The sequence below is a fragment of the Hylobates moloch genome, unplaced genomic scaffold (genome assembly GCF_009828535.3).
Source record: "Hylobates moloch isolate HMO894 unplaced genomic scaffold, HMol_V3 SCAFFOLD_1, whole genome shotgun sequence".
Classification (NCBI taxonomy): domain Eukaryota; kingdom Metazoa; phylum Chordata; class Mammalia; order Primates; family Hylobatidae; genus Hylobates; species Hylobates moloch.
In genome coordinates this window covers 216,108,138-216,126,293 of record NW_026652276.1, presented here as the reverse complement: position 1 = coordinate 216,126,293, position 18,156 = coordinate 216,108,138, and the positions used below count along the sequence as shown (strand labels likewise).

The 18,156-nt window shown below is 39.0% G+C and overlaps 2 protein-coding genes across 12 annotated transcripts in view; one reads left to right on the top strand and one right to left on the bottom strand.

The window, feature by feature from the left end:
• The window catches only part of CYREN (cell cycle regulator of NHEJ), a 171,882-nt gene that overhangs the window by 21,907 nt on the left and 131,819 nt on the right, over positions 1-18,156 (top strand). The window lies entirely within an intron of this gene.
• AGBL3 (AGBL carboxypeptidase 3) overlaps positions 15,206-18,156 on the bottom strand; it is a 146,430-nt gene continuing 143,479 nt past the window's right edge. For 9 of the 10 annotated variants that reach the window (XM_058426916.1, XM_058426918.1, XM_058426914.1 and 6 more), the window contains one exon: positions 15,206-16,121. In XM_058426916.1, coding sequence (XP_058282899.1) covers positions 15,701-16,121 — 421 coding nt within the window. In that variant the 3' untranslated portion in view covers positions 15,206-15,700. The remainder of the gene's footprint in view (positions 16,122-18,156) is intronic. The other variant, XM_058426920.1, reaches the window with a different exon arrangement.

Sequence of the window (18,156 nt, the reverse complement as noted above, 5' to 3'; positions counted from 1 at the left end):
TGTCCTTGTACACGCTGCGTGCAAGACTCTTCTGTGTGCAGTCAGCCCTGCATCATTTCTAACCAGTTATACTGGCCTTACTTTCATCATCTTTGAGGCCAGAGCTACACATGTTGATGCTGAAGAATGGAAGGAAGGAGATCAGAGAGTAAAGGGGGTAGATTATGTAGATTTTACAGACATGAGGGAGGGAAGGTCACAGATACTGAACAACCAGTGAGTTCCCCTATGCGGATTGCCAGAACGTGAAATATCTGAGAAGAAAACAAAATTGTCTTACAAGGTAGTAGACGTCTGGGTAAGCTGTGATGCTTGCAGGATCGGTACTTACAGAAAGGAGGTGCAGAGACCACAGGAACACTCATGAAAAGGAGAAGCAGGAAATCAGCGTTGGTTGGTTGAATCTTCCTTCTCGCTGGCTTTCTAATGTCAGACTCCAGAAAGGAGGAGTGGAAGGGAAGAAGGGAAATGGCAGGCAGATGCAGTCCTGAGCTGGTGCCCCCTTGCCTTTGCAGTCGTGCCTAGTAAACAGCTCTCTGAACTTTGGTACATTTGTTCTGACTGATGTCACTATCAGCTGATTTTACTTTCATTTCCTAACTTGCCAGTGGCCCATGACTTTTCAGAAATGAGGTATGTAAACAACTTTTTATTGTCCATCATGACATACTCTTTACCCACACTGTAGCCGGCAAACCAACTGATTTAAAGAGCCAGGTACATGTCTTGATTATATCACACAATAATTCCAGAAAGGGAAGTAGCCAGAGAACTCTCGAAGCTCCCAGTGATTTAAACTGCAAGATAAACACAACCCGGAATTTTATTCAGAAGAAACCCCTCAGGATCATCTGGTCCAAGCTCCCAGCCAGCGTGGCAGTCGGGACCCAGGTCACCTCCTACTCATTTCCTTGGGAAGCAGCTATGCTGTCTGTCCCCCAGCCCCTTTCAGAGATCAGTTTTGTAATGATGACTGGGCTTCTCTGGACACAAAACTTTGTGTCCTGAGCATTCTCTCTACGGTGTTTAGGCCCATGTTGGAGCAGCTGGAACATCTATTTTATTTCAAAATAAGAGCCAAACAAGGCTTTTATTTTTGTAAGCACTGGGGCTCCTGGCCAGAGTTTAAAAATTGCTTCTGTTGCTCACATGACCAACTGGAAATTTCAACTGTGTGTTAAACTTGGTTACATGAGACTGCTACCTAGTGCTATTGCTGAATCCTTCCGCGTTTCTCTTCTGCTTCCTTGCCCTTCCTCCAAAGGAGGAGTTATTTGAACTGCTACATTGCCCTCCCCCTGCCCCTAGTTCTTTTAAACTCAAACTCTAGAAAGAGGTGATGGGATCCAGGAGGAAGGAAGAACAGAGGCTTTGAGATCAGAGTTCTGCTACATACTAGCAAATTATTTAATCTCTTTGAGCATCAATTTCTTATCTGTAAAATGGAAACAGTACCTACTGTGTGCATGGTTGCTCTGGGGACTGGAGATAATATAAGTGCTTAGTACAATACTGGGAACATAGTAATGGTAGCTATTATTATGAAAAGTGGAATTTCTGTATATTTAGTCTAGCCTCCATTATTAATGCCTTTAAGACAGAGAAAATTAACTTTTAGATACTAATATAAAGTAGTTACTCTGAAAACTCAATACTGGTGAGTGAAGTGATATAGAAGAGATAGAAACATATTTATATTTATGAAATTTATTCAAGGTTATCATGTACCTAGTTTTCAAAGAGTCAGTTTCTCAAAACTTATGAAAATTGGCAGTCCCACACTCTCCCTTTCTTCGTCTTCAGAGGCAAGCACTTTCACTTGTGCTCATTCTTTAGGCATTTACCTCAGTTCTCTAAATACCATGCTTGGATTGGTACTTCTTGATTTTTCAGTTTCAGGCATAATCTACTGACTCCCAACCATAAAAGGTGAAAATTTAGCTTTCTTCTTCCCAACTGCATGTTCCAGAAGTATGCTTCCTCTCTTCCTCCTCTATCCAAATTGGTTATAGTTTTGTTTAAATCAATATTCAGTGTTTACAATATTGTAATATGCACAGGTATACTTTATTTTATTGTGCATCTCTTTCTTTGTGGATCCTGCATCTTTTACAAATTGAGGATTTGCGGCATCCCTGCATCGAGCAAGTCTGTTGGCACCATTTTTTCAATAGCCTTTGCTCACTTCATGTCCCTGTGTCACGTTTTGGTAACTTTTGCAACATTTCAAACTTTTTCATTATTATTAGGGTGGTTATGGTGATCTTTGATGTTACTATTGTGATTGTTTTGGGGTGCCATGAACTGCACCCATATGATGGTGAACTTAATTGATAATTGTGTGTTCTGACCGCTCCACCAACCGGACGTTCCTCCATTTCTCACGTTAGGTCTCCCTATTCCCGAGACACAATAATACTGAAATTAGACCAATTAATGTTCCTACAATTGAGAGGTGACAGCGTGCTGGCAGTCCTCACAGCCCTCGCTCGCTCTTGGCGCCTCCTCTGCCTGGGCTCCCACTTTGGTGGCACTTGAGGAGCCCTTCAGCCCACCGCTGCACTGTGGGAGCCCCTTTCTCGGCTGGCCAAGGCGGGAGCCAGCTCCCTCAGCTTGCAGGGAGGTGTGGAGGGAGAGGCGCGATTGGGAACCTGGGCTGCGCGCGGTGCTTGCAGGCCAGCTGGAGTTCCGGGTGGGCGTGGACTTGGCGGGCCCTGCACTCGGAGCAGCCGGCTGGCCCTGCGGGCCCCGGGCAATGAGGGACTTAGCACCCCGGCCAGCTGCTGCGGAGGGTGTACTGGGTCCCCCAGCAGTGCCAGCCCACTGGCGCTGCGTTCGATTTCTCACCGGGCCTTAGCTGCCTTCCCGTGGGGCAGGGCTCGGGACCTGCAGCCCACCATGCGAGCCTCCCACCCACTCCATAGGCTCCTGTGCGGCCCGAGCCACCCCCACGAGGGCCACCCCCTGCTCCATGGCGCCCAGTCCCATTGACCACCCAAGGGCTGAGGAGTGCAAGCGCACGGCGCGGGACTGGCAGGCAGCTCCACCTGCAGCCCCGGTGCAGGATCCACTGGGTGAAGCCAGCTGGGCTCCTGAGTCTGGTGGAGATGTGGAGAACCTTTATGTCTAGCTCAGGGATTGTACATACACCAATCGGCACTCTGTATCTAGCTCAAGGTTTGTAAACACACCAATCAGCACCCTGTGTCTAGCTCGAGGTTTGTGAATGCACCAATTGACACTCTGTATCTAGCTGCTCTGGTGGGGCCTTGGAGAACCTTTGTGTCCATACTCTGTATCTAACTGATCTGATGGGGATGTGGAGAACCTTTGTGTCTAGCTGAGGGATGGTAAACGCACCAATCAGCGCCCTGTCAAAACAGACCACTGGGCTCTACCAATCAGCAGGATGTGGGTAGGGCCAGATAAGAGAATAAAAGCAGGCTGCCCAAGCCAGCAGTGGCAACCGGCTCAGGTCCCCTTCCACATTGTGGAAGCTTTGTTCTTTCGCTCTTTGCAATAAATCTTGCTACTGCTCACTCTTTGGGTCCACACTGCTTTTATGAGCTGTAACACTCACCACGAAGGTCTGCAGCTTCACTCCTGAAGCCAGTGAGAGCATGAGCCCACGGGGAGGAACGAACAACTCCAGACGCGCCGCCTTAAGAGCTGTAACACTCACCGCGAAGGTCTGCAGCTTCACTCCTGAGCTAGCGAGACCACGAACCCACCAGAAGGAAAAAACTCCGAACACATCCGAACATCAGAAGGAACAACAAACTCCAGACGCGCCACCTTAAGAGCTGTAACACTCACCGTGAGGGTCTGTGGCTTCATTCTTGAAGTCAGTGAGACCAAGAACCCACTAATTCCGGACACACAATGGCCTGTGTTTAAGTGAAAGGAAGCATCACAAGTCTTTCATTTAAAATTGAAAGCTAGAAATGATTAAGCTCAGTGAGGAAGGCATTGTGAAAGCAAAAATAAGCCAAATGTTAGGCCTTATGTTGTGAAGGCAAAGGCTCAGATGATTGTTAGCATTATTTAGCAACAAAGTATTTCTAAATTAAGATATGTCCGTCAGGTTTTTTTAGACATAACAGTATCACACACTAAATAGGCTACCTTATAGTAGAAACATGACTTTTATATGCACTGGGAAACCAAAAATTTGTGTGATTTGCTTTACTGATAATACTTGCTTTATTGCAGTGGTCTGGAACAGAACCTGCAACATATCTCCAAGGTGTGCCTGTAAATACCATTTACAGCAGCTGAGCCATGTAGAAAATTAAGATTACTTTTCCTATCCTGCATAACTTTTGATCTTCTCTGAAGATAATTGCCTTTTTAAAAAAGTTTGTTTGCTTGCTTGGTTTTCTATTACTTAACATTAATCCAACCCTCAGATCTTTATCAGATCTTCTATGAATAAATTTCTATGCATCAAGTATTCTATATCTTCCTGAGAAAGGCTTTTCAGACTCTTCCAACCTGCCCCAGTCTGGGGCTTGACACCACACACAGCTGTTGTCCTGGCTTCTCACATCACCACCATGCTGGGGATTCCCTTTACTTCTGTCCTAGGTTGGATCTCCTGCTTCCTGCATCAAAGGCATTTCTCTTTCTCCATTTATTCAGTTCTGGGAGAGTAAATCTCCAGTAACTTCCTGAGAAATGGGTACACTGAAGATAATTTTTTGAGAACTTACAAAACTGAAAATATCTTCATTCTAACTTGATCTATTCAAATGTGATCAAATTTAGACTGAATATAAAATTTTAGGTTAAAAATAATTTTCCTTTATAATTTTGAAGGCTTTGTCCCATTATGTCTGGCTTTCTTGTTTTGTTGAGAAGTTTAAATTCGTTCTGCTTCCTGGCTTCCAAAATGGTCTCCTCTCATCATCCTTTCAGCTTTATGCCTTAAAAAATAATTATTTTGGTGGTTTTGAGAGGGAGCAAAATTGAATGTGTATCCAGTTTGCCATTTTTAACTGGAGGTCTAAAATATTTCTTTGTTCTTCTTCTTTTTTTTCTCTTTTGAGACAGGGTCTCTCTGTCACCTAGGCTGGAGTGCAGTAGTACGATCACAGCTCACTGCAGCCTTGACCTCTTGTGCTCAGGTGATCCTCCCACCTCAGCCTCCTAAGTAGCTAGGACTACAGGTGCGTGCCACTATGCCTGGCTAATTTTTGTATTATTAATTTTTTTGTACAGATGGGATTTTGCCATGTTGCCCAGGCTGGTCTAACACTCCTGGGCTCAAGGGATTCACCTGCCTCGGCCTCCCAGAATGCTGGGATTACAGGCATGAGCCACTGCGCCTGGCCTCTTTCTTATTCTTTATCTTCCCTTTTTCTTTTCTTTGTTTTTGCCCCAAGAGGGTTATTTCTTACTGTCTCTTTCACTGATTCTCTGGCAACCTAGCTGGCCTACGGTTGAGCTTGTTGCTTTTATCAAGCTACTCATTTCCTCTTAATTGCTTACCATCAAAATCTCCATTGTTTTTGGCAGTACTCTTAACCTTGAACTTCCCCACACTCTGTTCCAAACAAGTCAGTTTACTTGAGGACAGCTTCAGAGCTCTCTGTTCTTAAGGCATGCCTCTCCTCTGGGCAACATATCTGAGCCACTGCTCTGGACCTCGGGTTGGTGACAGTGGCTTGCTTCTTCTAGAGTGACCCATCTACTTTTTGAGCATGGTGCTGAGTGGGGTAGTAGCCTCTAGTCTTGTCAACTTCAGCTTGACTCTCCTGGCATGGAACCTTCATCCTATGAAGTAGCTGGAGAAAAGGTGACCAGAAATCCAGTATTCCCAGCCCACTGAACCTTTGCCTTATGGTTGAGTGGAGGAAGGGAATCCCTGACCTCTTGGCCTCATTAGCCTCAAATGTTGTTTCTGCTTCACAGAGGTAGGGAGATGAGAAACACTGGCAGCCTTCTCCTCCTAGGGGAGATACCATAGCCCTTGACTGGGAGCTGGAGTGACTGTGATCCCAGTGTTCTTGGCCATATCCTCCCACAGTGGAGTTTCCCTTCTGCTGTACATGGGGGAAGGGAAGGAGTGGGCCATGGCTAAGTACCAGAGACCCTCACTTTTCTTACAGGAATTTAGTAAATTTTCTGAAGAAATATGTCTTTATTTGATGTATGTCCTTCGGACACTTTTCAGAAACTTTAAATGTGTTTTTCTAAAAAATATTTCTACCAGGTTCCCCTCCCTGCCCACTGCTGGGGAGTGGGTGAGAAGCTCCTCAGGGTGCTGTTTTAGAGCTGGATCTCTACCCATTTTTTTAAAAAAAATTCAATATTAAACACTTCATTTCTTAGATTGGTTTTAGGTTCACAGGAAAATTGAGAGGAAGGTACAGAGATATCTCATGTAATTCCTACACATACCCACAGCCGTCTAGTTTGTTTTCCTATGTTATCTTCCAGATTTATAGTATTGCATTTTACATTTAGGTCTGTGATCCATTTTGAGTTAATTTTTGTGAAGGCAATAAGATCTGTGTCTGGATTTGTTTGTTTTTGCAGTATGTGGATGTCCAGTTGTTCCAGCACCATTTGTTGAAAGGACTATCTTTGTTCCATTGTATTGCCTTTGCTCCTTTGTTAAAGATGAGTTGACTATATTTATGTGGATCTTTTTCTTGTCTCTCTATTCTGTTCATTGATCTGTTATTTTGCCAGTAACATACTGTATTGATTATTGTACCTCTATAGTAAGTCCACTTTTAGAATTTTCTTTTTTTAAATTTATTTTTGTAGAAACAGGGTCTTGCTATGTTGCCCAGGCTGGTTTTAAGTTCCTGGCTTCAAGCGAATATCCCACCTTGTTCTCCCAAAGTGCTGGGATTACAGGCATGAGCCACTGCACCCAGTCTATAGTAAGTCTTAAAGGCATGTAGTGTCAGTCTTCTGACTTTGTTCTTCTTCAATACTGTGTTGGCTATTCTGGGTCTTTTGCCTCTCCATATGAACTTTAGAAACAGTTTGTTGATATCGACAAAATAACTGGCTGGGATTTTAATTGGGATCTATAGATCAAGTTGGAAAGAACTGACATCTTGACAATATTGAGTCTTCCTATCTATGAACATGGACTATCTTTCCATTTATTTAGTTATTCTTTAGTAGTTTTTTTTATCAGAGTTTTATAGTTTTCCTCATATAGCTCTTGACACATACTTAAGTATTTCCTTTTTATTTTTTGGTGCTAATGTCAACGGTAATGTGTTTTTAATTTCAAACTCCAATTGTTCATTGCTGGCATATAAGAAAGCAATTGACTTTTGTATATTAACCTAGTGTGCAATCTTGCTATTATCACTTATTACTCCCAGTTTTTGTTGTTGTTATTGATTTCCTTGCATTTTCTACAAAGACAGTCATGGTATCTGTGAACAAATACAGTTGACCCTTGAGCTACACAGGAATTAGAGGCACCAACCCCCTCATACAGAAGAAAATTGATGTATAACTTTTGAAACCCCAACACTTAATAGCCTATTGTTGATCAGAAGCCTTACTGATAACAAACAGCTGATAACACATATTTTGTGTATGTATTACATACTGTATTACAATAAAGTAACTAAAGAAACTATTAAGAAAATCATAAGGAAGGGCAAATACATGGAAAGAACTGTACCTCCCATGTACTTGATGTATTTATTGATACCATTAAGTTTACATTATCTGTTTATGAAATAAATTATCTGAAATAGTGGGCAAATGCAGCTGCAGATCTCAATCTATATCAAGATTGATATGCAGGTGCATATCAAGCAATTCAACTTTCTTTTAATGTCATGACACATTACAGTATTAGACATATCACTGAGGCAGAAAACTAACAAAGATATTCTGGAACTAAACTTGACACTTGACCAAATGGACCTAACAGACATCTACAGAACACCCCACCCAACAACATAAGAATATACATTCTTCTCATTTGCACATAGCACATACTCTAAGATCAACCACATGCTTGGCCATAAAGCAATTCTCAGAAATTAAAGAAAAAATGAATCATACCAACCACTCTTTCAGAATAAAGCACAATAAAAGTAGAAATCAACACCAAGATTTCTCTAAACCATACAATTACATAGAAATTAAACAATTTGCTCCTGAATTACTTATGGGTAAACAATGAAATTAAGGCAGAAGTCAAGAAATTCTTTGAAACTAATGAAAACAAATATACAACATATGAGAATGTCTGGGACACAGCTAAAGCAGGATTGAGGGTAAAGTTTGTAGCACTAAATGCCAACATCCAAAAGAAAGATCTCAAATTTACAATCTAACACCACACCTGAGGAACTAGAAAAACAGGAGCAGACCGACCCCAAAGCTAGAAGAAGAAGATAAAGAAGCACAATCAGAGCTGAACTGAATGAAACTGAGACACAAAAAACCATATGAAAGATCAACAAAACCAAAAGTTGGTTTTTTGAAAGAATAAATAGAATTGATAGACCACTAGCTAGACTAATGAAGAAACAGAGAAGATCCAAATAAACACAATCAGAAATAACAAAGGGGACATTATCACTGACCCCACAAAAGTATAAGAAACCCTCAGAGACAATTATGAATGCCTGTATGCATACAAACTAGAAAACCTAGAAGAAATGGATAAATTCCTGGAAACATACCACCTCCCAAGATTGAACCAGGAAGAAATTGAAATCCTGACATACTATAACAAGTTTTAAAACTGAATCAGTAATAAAAACCTACCAACCAGAAAAGGCCCTGGACCATACAGATTCATGGTTGAATTCTACCAGACATATAAAGAAAAACAGGTACCAAACCTACTGAAACTATCCCCAAAAATCAAGGAGCGGGGATTCCTCTCTAACTCAGTCTATAAGGTCAGCATCAGCCTGATACCAAAACCTGGCAAAGGCACAATGAAAAAAAGAAAACTTCAGGCCAATATCCTTGATGAACATAGATGAAAAAATCCTCAACAAAATACTAGCAAACTGAATCCAGCAGCACATAGAAAAGCTAATCCACCATGATGAAGGTGGATGCAAGGTTGGTTCAACATATGCAAATCAATAAATGTGATTCATCACATAAACAGAACTATAAACAATCTTTTCTGCATCTATTGATCATCTTAATAGAAGCAGAAAAGGCTTTTGATAAAATTCAACATCCCTTCATGTTAAAAACTCTCAACAAACTAGGGATCAAGGCAACACACCTCAAAATAATACGAGCCACCTATGATAAACCTACAGCCAACAGCATACTGAATGGACAAAAGTTGGAAGCATTCCCTTTGAAAATGGGCACAAAACAAGGATGTCCACTTGCACCACTGCTACTCAACATAGTATTGGGAGTCCTAGCCAGAGCAACTAGGCAAGAGAAAGAAATAAAAGGCGTCCAAATAAAAAGAGATGAAGTCAAACTATCTCTCTGCAGATTATATGACTCTATACCTAGAAAACCCCATAGTCTCTGCCCAAAGGCTTATAGATCTGATAAGCAACTTCAGCAAAGTTTCAGGATACAAAACCAATGTACAAAAATCAATAGCATTCTTATACACCAATAATGTCCAAGCTGAGAACGAAATCAGGAATGCAATCCCATTCACAATAACCACAAGTAGATAAAAATACCTACGAATACAACTAACCAGGGATGTGAAAGATGTCTACAATGCGAATTATAAAACACTGCTGAAAGAAATAAGAAATGACACAAATAAATGGAAAAACATTCCATGCTCATGGATATGAAGAATCGATATTGTTAAAATGGACTTACTGCCCAAAACAATGTACAGATTCAATGCTATTCTTTATCAAACTACATTTTTTACAGAATTATAAAAAAAACTATTCTAAAATTCATATGGATTCAAAAAAGAGCCTGAATTGCCAAAGCAATCCTAAGCAAAAAGAACGAAGCTGGAAGCATCACACTGCTTGACTTCAAACTATACTACAAGGCTATGTAACCAAAACAACATGGTACTGGTACAAAAACAGACTAATGAAACAGGTTAAAGAACCCAGATATAATGTTGTACCCTACAACCATCTGATCTTTGACAAAGTCAACAATAACAAGCAATGGGGAAGGAGCACCCGATTCAATAAATGGTGCTGGAATAACTGGCTAGTCATATGCAGAAGATTGAAGTTGGACCCCTTCCTTTCACCATATACAAAAATCAACTCAAGATGGATTAAAGACTTAAATGTAAAACCTAAAACTATAAAAACCATAGAAGAAAACCTGGAAAATACCATTTTGGACATAGGCCCTGGCAAATATTTCATGTTAAAGACTACAAAAGCAATTGCAACAAAAACAAAAATTACAAGTGGGACCTAATTAAACTAAAGAGCTTCTGCACAGCAGAAGAAACTTTCAGCACAGTAAACAGCCTATAGAAGGGGAGAAAACGTTTGCAAACTATGCATCGAAGAAAGGTCAAATATCGAGAATCTATAAAAAACTTAAATCAACAAGCAAAAAACAACCCCATTAAAAAGAAAGGGCAAAGGACACAAATAGACATTTCTCAAGAGAAGACATACACATGGCCAACAAGCATATGAAAAAATTCTCAACATCACTAATGATTAGATAAATGCAAATCAAAATCACAATGAGATACCATCTCACAACAGTCAGAATGGCTATTGTTAAAGTAAAAAAAACTAGTGAGGTTGCAGAGGAAAGGGAATGCTTACACACTGTTGGCAGGAATGTACATTAGTTCAGTCACTATGGAAAGCGGTTTGGAGATTTATCAAAGAACTTAAAACACAACTATCATTTGACCCAGCAATCCCACTATGCAGTGTATAGCCAAAGGAATATAAATTGTTCTACCATAAAGACACATGCATGTGTATGTTCACTGTAGCACCACTCACAGTAGCAAAGACATAGAATTAACCTAGATGACCATCAATGGTGGACTGAATAAAGAAAATGTGGTACATATATACCACAGAATACCATGTAGCCATATAAAAGAATGAAATAGTGTCCTTTACAGCAACATGGGTGAAGTTGGAGGTCCTTATCCTAAGCAAATTAATGCAGGAACAGAAAACCAAATGCCACAAGTTCTCACTTATAAGTGGGAGCTAAACATTGAGTACACATGGACATAATGAAGGGAACAATAGACACTAGGGCCTACTTGAGGGTGAAGGGTGGGAGGAGGGTGAAGATTGAAAAACTACCTATTGTGTATTATGCTTATTACATGAGTGATGAAATAATCTCTACACCAACTGCCCACAACATGCAATTTACCCATGTAACAAACCTTTATTATTTTGTCTTCCACTTGTTTTCTACCTCCTTCTATTTTAATTGAATATTTTGTATGATTTGATTTTTTCCTATTTTAGTATATCAATTATACTTCTTTTTTACCCTTGAATTTATGGGATACATTTACAATGAATCTAATCCTTTTTCAAGTAACCCTATACCACTTGCTTCTTTAGTAGTACAAGTATTTTATAACAGGGTATTCCCAATTTCTCCCTCCTATTCCTTACAACATTGCTGCTATTCATTTCACTTATCAATAAGCTACAGTTTTTGAATACCTTGTTATTGTTTTGAACAAACTATTATCTGTTAGGTAATTAAGAAAAATAAAAGATTTTATTTTATCTTCATTTATTCCTTTTCTATTGCTTTTCCTTTGTTTATGTAGGCCAGAATTTCTGACCTGTATAATTTTCATCCTTTATAAAGAATTTCTTTTAACATTAAAAAAAAGAGCAGGTCTAGAGATGACAAACTCCCACAATTTTTGTTTGTCTGAAAAAGTCCATTTCTCTTTCACTTTTGGAAGACAATTTCACTGGATACAGAGCTGTAGTCAGTGGTTGTTATGGTCTGATGTTGCATCCCCCAAATTTCATATGTTGCAATCCTAACCCCTAGTGTGATCGTATTAGAAGACAGCACCTTTGGGTAGTAATTAGGTCATGAGGGTGAAGCCCTCATAAATGAGATTAGTAATCATAAGAAGAGACGTGGGATGATCTCTCCCTACCATGTGAGGATACAACAAGAAGGCCACCTGCAAACCAAGATGACTGCCCTCACCAGACACTGGATCTGTTGGCATCTTGATCTTGGACTTCCCAGCCTCAGAACTGAGATAAATTTCTATTGTTTCATTAAGCAGTCTAGTTTATGGTATTTTGTTACAGCAGCTTGAGGTGAGACAGTGGTTCTTTAAACTCTTTAAATGTTTCACTCCACTCTCTTCTTTCTTGCATGGTTTCTGAAGAGATGTCTGATGTAGTTCTTATCCCTGCTAATCTATACATAAGGTGTTTTTTTCAAGATTTTTTCTTGGTCTTTGATTTTTTTTGGTATTTATCCTTCCTGGTATTCTGTGAGCTTTCTGGATCTGTGGTTTGGTGTCATTCATTTTGGGAAATTCTCAGTCATTATTGCCTCAATATTTCTTGTGTTCCTTTTGTTCCTTTCCTTCTGGTATTCCCATTACACATGTTACATACCTTTTAAAATTGTCCTGTAGTTTTTGGATATTCTGGATTTTTTATTCTTTTTTGCTCTGCATTTAAGTTTTGCTAGTTTCTATTGACATTGTTTCAAGCATACTGACTCTTTCCTCAGTTATGTCTCACCTGTTGGGTAGTCCATTATCATTCATTCTGTTACAGTGTTTTTGATTTCTAACATTTTTTTTTGTTTGTTAGTTCCCATCTCTCTGCTTATATTACCCATCTGTTCTTGCATTATCCAATTTTCCCATTAGAACTGTCAGCATATTAATCATAGTTGTTTTAAATTTCTATGGAAATATATGGAAGGTTTGTCAGAGAAGGCAGCAGTTGAGTTGAATCTTAAAGAAGTAGGGGCTGCCAGGTGGAGGAGATGCTGGGCTGAGAGAATAAATAGCTTTTTTTTTTTTTTTAAATAGACTTACTTTATTATTATTTAATTAATAAACTATATTTTTAAAAGCAGTTTCAGGTTTACAGCAAAATTGAGCAGGAAGTACAGAGAGTTCCCATATGCATCTTCTTCCAATACATGCACAGCCTCCCCCACTATCAATATCCCCAACCAGAGTGGTACATTCCTTATAACTGATGAACCTACACTGACATATCATCACCACCCATAGTTTACCTTAGGGTTCATTCTTGCTGTTGTATCAAGTAATTTTTAAGTCTTCTTTTTTTTTTTTATTATACTTTAGGGTTTTAGGGTACATGTGCACAATGTGCAGGTTTGTAACATATGTATCCATATGCCATGTTGATTTCCTGCACCCATTAACTCGTCATTTAGCATTAGGTGTATCTCCTAATGCTGTCCCTCCCCCCTCCCCCCACCCCACAACAGTCCCCGGAGTGTGATGTTCCCCTTCCTGTGTCCATGAGTTCTCATTGTTCAATTCCCACCTATGAGTGAGAACATGCGGTGTTTGGTTTTTTGTCCTTGCAATAGTTTACTGAGAATGATGTTTTCCAGTTTCACCCATGTCCCTACAAAGGACACGAACTCATCATTTTTTATGGCTGCATAGTATTCCATGGTGTATATGTGCCACATTTTCTTAATCCAGTCTATCGTTGTTGGACATTTGGGTTGGTTCCAACTCTTTGCTATTGTGAATAGTGCCGCAATAAACATACGTGTGCATGTGTCTTTATAGCAGCATGATTTATAGTCCTTTGGGTATATACCCAGTAATGGGCTGGCTGGGTCAAATGGTATTTCTAGTTCGAGATCCCTGAGGAATCGCCACACTGACTTCCACAATGGTTGAACTAGTTTACAGTCCCACCAACAGTGTAAAAGTGTTCCTATTTCTCCACATCCTCTCCAGCACCTGTTGTTTCCTGATTTTTTTAATGATGGCCATTCTAACTGGTGTGAGATGGTATCTCACTGTGGGAGAATAAATAGCTTTTATGAGAGAGTGGCATGCTCAGAAAACAGAAAGTATTGTAGCATAGTGAGGAAGTGGACTGCCAATCCTCTTACTTTGGGTAAAGCATCTTATATTTGTATCAAATATAAGGACTGCAATTATGGACCAAGGTAAAATTGTTTAGGTAGTATCTGTGCATCCCTAAATCTTCCAGGAAACTGGTTTATCACCTTTTTTGGTCATCCACAAAGACAATAAATTCCAGAGTTTACAATTTCAAACTCTTAGGCAATCGAAGATTCAAATGACATTTCACTGAATTAAAAATATTTTCCCAGAGTTTAGGCTTTTGTCCTGATCTATGTGGAAAAGGGCCAACTGAATTTTGAGAACTCTTACTCCATCCTAAAGTCAGCTACAATAAATGCTATGATCCAGAACATTAACCTCCGGCTCTCCCAGTCCCAAGCACCTACCTGGCAGAGGGCATCCCAAAAGCAAGTAGACTTCTGCTCTTGCCCAAGATAATCACTGAGGATGAGAATTTTATACCAAAAGTTGGGGTACTCTCTGAGAACCAGGATACTTGCCTCCAAAGCACAATAGAAGACAGCTATTTCCCACCAGATGTTAAAGATTCCTGAGAAAATCTATGGTCATGGTCCTTTAAAACATAATCGTTACTTTTTTAACAGTGCAGCGGGCTCTCCTTGGAAACTCTTTAGCTACTAGAAATACTGTTGAGAGTAGACCACTCAACCCCAGATCTTCACAGTTCCACCCAGCTGTAATTAGGCTGTGGCCTGTATTTTTAATGTACGTCTCCTACCTGGTCCTTCTGCCTAGCCTTCTCCTCTAATGGATGCCATTGTTGACCTATGACTCAAGGCTGCTTGATTCTGTTTTCTTACTTACTACATCCATCTTGACTCTTCTGTCTGACATACCTGCTCCTCTGTGTGTCCTTCACAAATCCTCCCAGTGCTCACTGCCTTATGAATGACAAACTGAGGTGATGGACTTATTCCAGTGTTCACATGAATAAATGGCTGGAGATGTAAACCAATTCGCTGTAAAGGAAACTGTACATCTTTACACCTTTGCTACATTCTGAGAAATAAAATGATTATTTTAAACCACAGTCTGTGCATTTCAGTGCCATTTTGTGCCACACTTTTGCTTTGTGCAACTGGCAACTTTTAATATACAGTATTTTTTCTTATCATTGGAAGTGCACAACTTAACACTTTATCTTATTCTGTAATCATTTTATTCAGGTATGTTTTATCTGTACAATTATGTGGTAATCTCCTAGTAGAGAGAAATGGTTCCTAGCACACCAGTGATGTAACAGAAAATCAGGAAATGATGTTTGTTGACTGATTCATTAAAGTGTCTAGTAGGGAGGTTAAAGTCAGTGACAGATTACATGCCATTCCTACTTTGAGTTCTTAAGTTTTTTTGGTGTCAAATGCGTAAGTAGTTTTGGAAGAAATCAAAACTTCAGAGATTTTTTTCCATGCTGATAAAAACTAAATATAAATATCTGCTTTAATATTTTTCCATATTTTCTCTGATTTCTTTTTAAATATCTGAAAGATATTCCCACTACAGAAGATGGGATATCTAAAATTTGTAGTTTATGCATATGCATGTGTAGGGGGAGAGATAGGGAAAGGGGAATGGGAGGGCTTTCCTTTTTTTCTTTTTACTACATAAGCATATGTTATCCTTCATTGACAGTTCTCAGAGCAGTATAAAGCTAGATTAACTCTCCCTTTGGAACTTCAGATATAAGGTGGGTTGTCCATCGTTCTTATTGGCCTGCTCATCCTTATTTTTAGTTAGATGGAGGGCTGTATGCTTAGAGTTTTGCTGGTTAGTTTCTTCAGCTTGAAGACTCTTACATTTTAGAACATTTGCATCCATTCCAAAGCTTGAAGAAGCAGCCTTCCACTTGCTGCTGAGAGGTTTTATGTCTTCATTCTTCATGGCCCAGATTTGAGAATTTTTATTCTTCTTCGGGCCTTTGAGAGGTGATAAACTTTCCAATGACCCGTGGGGCTTAGACTGGACCCATTCTGAAGAGTTTGCCATAACATCCCCTTGGATTACAAAAGGGTGATTTCTGGGTGCTGTCCAAGATGTGCTGTATTTCTTTATATTTCTGCAAGTAGCTGGATTTATTCTAGAAAAGAAATGAAATACGTGAATTTTTGTCCATCATGTACCTACTTTGTAGTCCTAGGTATGTTGTCATAGTATAAATAATATTTTTTCTTTTTAGTAAGTTCATAATTTCTTAAAAGTTTAAGACTTTTACCATCATTTATAAGTCTTCATCTCTGATCATGATTTTTTTTTTAGCACTACTCCAATCCTGTATTTCTAAATGCCTAGAGGATATGTTTATTTGGATACCTACTCTGACCTCAGCCTTCCTAATATAATAGCCACTCTGGGCCCCAGCTCCTTACCTATATATCTAGTTAAAGTAGATGGGCACTAAAAAGTAAAGTAGTTGTTTGCTCTAAAAATCTACTCTGTTTATTCTATTAGAATGGATTCAGTATATATGCTATGAGATTTTTTTTCTGTAACCAGTAAAAAAAATCAACGTGAGTCTAAGAGAGGGAAGTTTTCCTTGAGGGAGCTTTTGTAAACTAATAATTGCAGCCACTTAAAATCCGTTTTTTAGCATTCCATTTTTTAACCGTAGAATTTCAGCTATATTTTCAATTAAACTTTTAAATTTTGAGATAACTGTAGACTTACATGCATTTGGGAGAAGAAATACAGAGAGATCCCAAGAACTCTTCACCCAATTTCCCCAAAATAGCTTGCAAAACTATAGAACAATATCACAATCAGGATATTGACATTGATGTAGTCAAGATAGAGAACACTGCCCCCATGTTGCCCCCCTATAGTACCTGCTTCCCTCCTTTCCCATCCCCTTCTTAATTCCTGGCAACCATTATTAATCTATTATCAAGTTATATTATTTTGTTATTTTAAGAATGTTACATAAAGGAGTCATACTGTATGTAACCTTCTGGGATCAGCTTTTTTTTTTTTTTCCTTCTCAGAGTAATTGTCTGGAGATTCATCTATGTTGTTTTGTGCATCAGCAGTTCATTCCTTATTATAATTGCTAAGTCTGTGACATGAATGTACCATAGTTTGATTAATAATTCATCCATTCAATGACATATAGATTATTTCCAGTTTATGGCTCTTATAGTTATACACACAGGTTTTTTTGTGAGTTAATTTTTGTATAAGATGTAAGTTTAAAGTTCATTTTTTAAGCCTATGGATATCCAGTTGTTCCAGCACCATTTGTTGGAAAGTCTCTTTTTTCTCCATTGAATTGCTTTTGAATTCCCTGTCAAAATCAGTGGAGCAAATTTATGTAGTCTATTTCTTGGTTTTTGCCTCAGTTCCACTAATGTATATGTTTATTTCTCCTCTAATACTACTGTCTTGATTACTCTAATATAAAAGTTCTTGAAATCAGATAGACTGATCTCTCCCATTTTATCCTTGTTTGTCAAAACTGTTTTTGCTATTTTAGTGCATCGGCAGATAAATTCTGGAATAGTTTTTCTATATATACAAAAGATCTTGCTGGGATTTTGATAGGCATTGTGTTAAACTTGTATATTAATCTGGGAAGAACTGACATCTTTATTGAGGCTTTCAATTTATGAACATGCGACATCTTTCCACTCATTTAGATATTTTTAAATTTCTCTTATTCATGTTGTATACTTTTCAGCATACAAACCCTGTACAACTAAGTATTTTTTTTGAGATATTTTAAGTGGTATTATATTTGTAATTTTGGTGTTCACATGTCCATTGCTTATTTATAGAAGAGCAATTAATTTTGTACATTTATCTTGTATTCTGAGGCCTAGCATAACTTATTAGTTCTAAAGGTTGTGTGTGTGTGCGCACGTGTGCATGCATGCGTGTGTGTTTTGGTAAATTTATTAGGATTTTCTACATAGAGAATAACATCTTTCACAGTAGGGATCATTTTATTTTTTCCTTTCTGATTTGTATGCTTGCAGTGGCTAGAACTTCTAGCACAATGTTCAATAGAGTGGTGTATTATTCTATTCTCATGCTGCTAATAAAAACATACCCAATACTGGGTAATTTATAAAGGAAAGAGGTTTAATTGACTCACAGTTCCACATGGCTGGGGAGGCCTC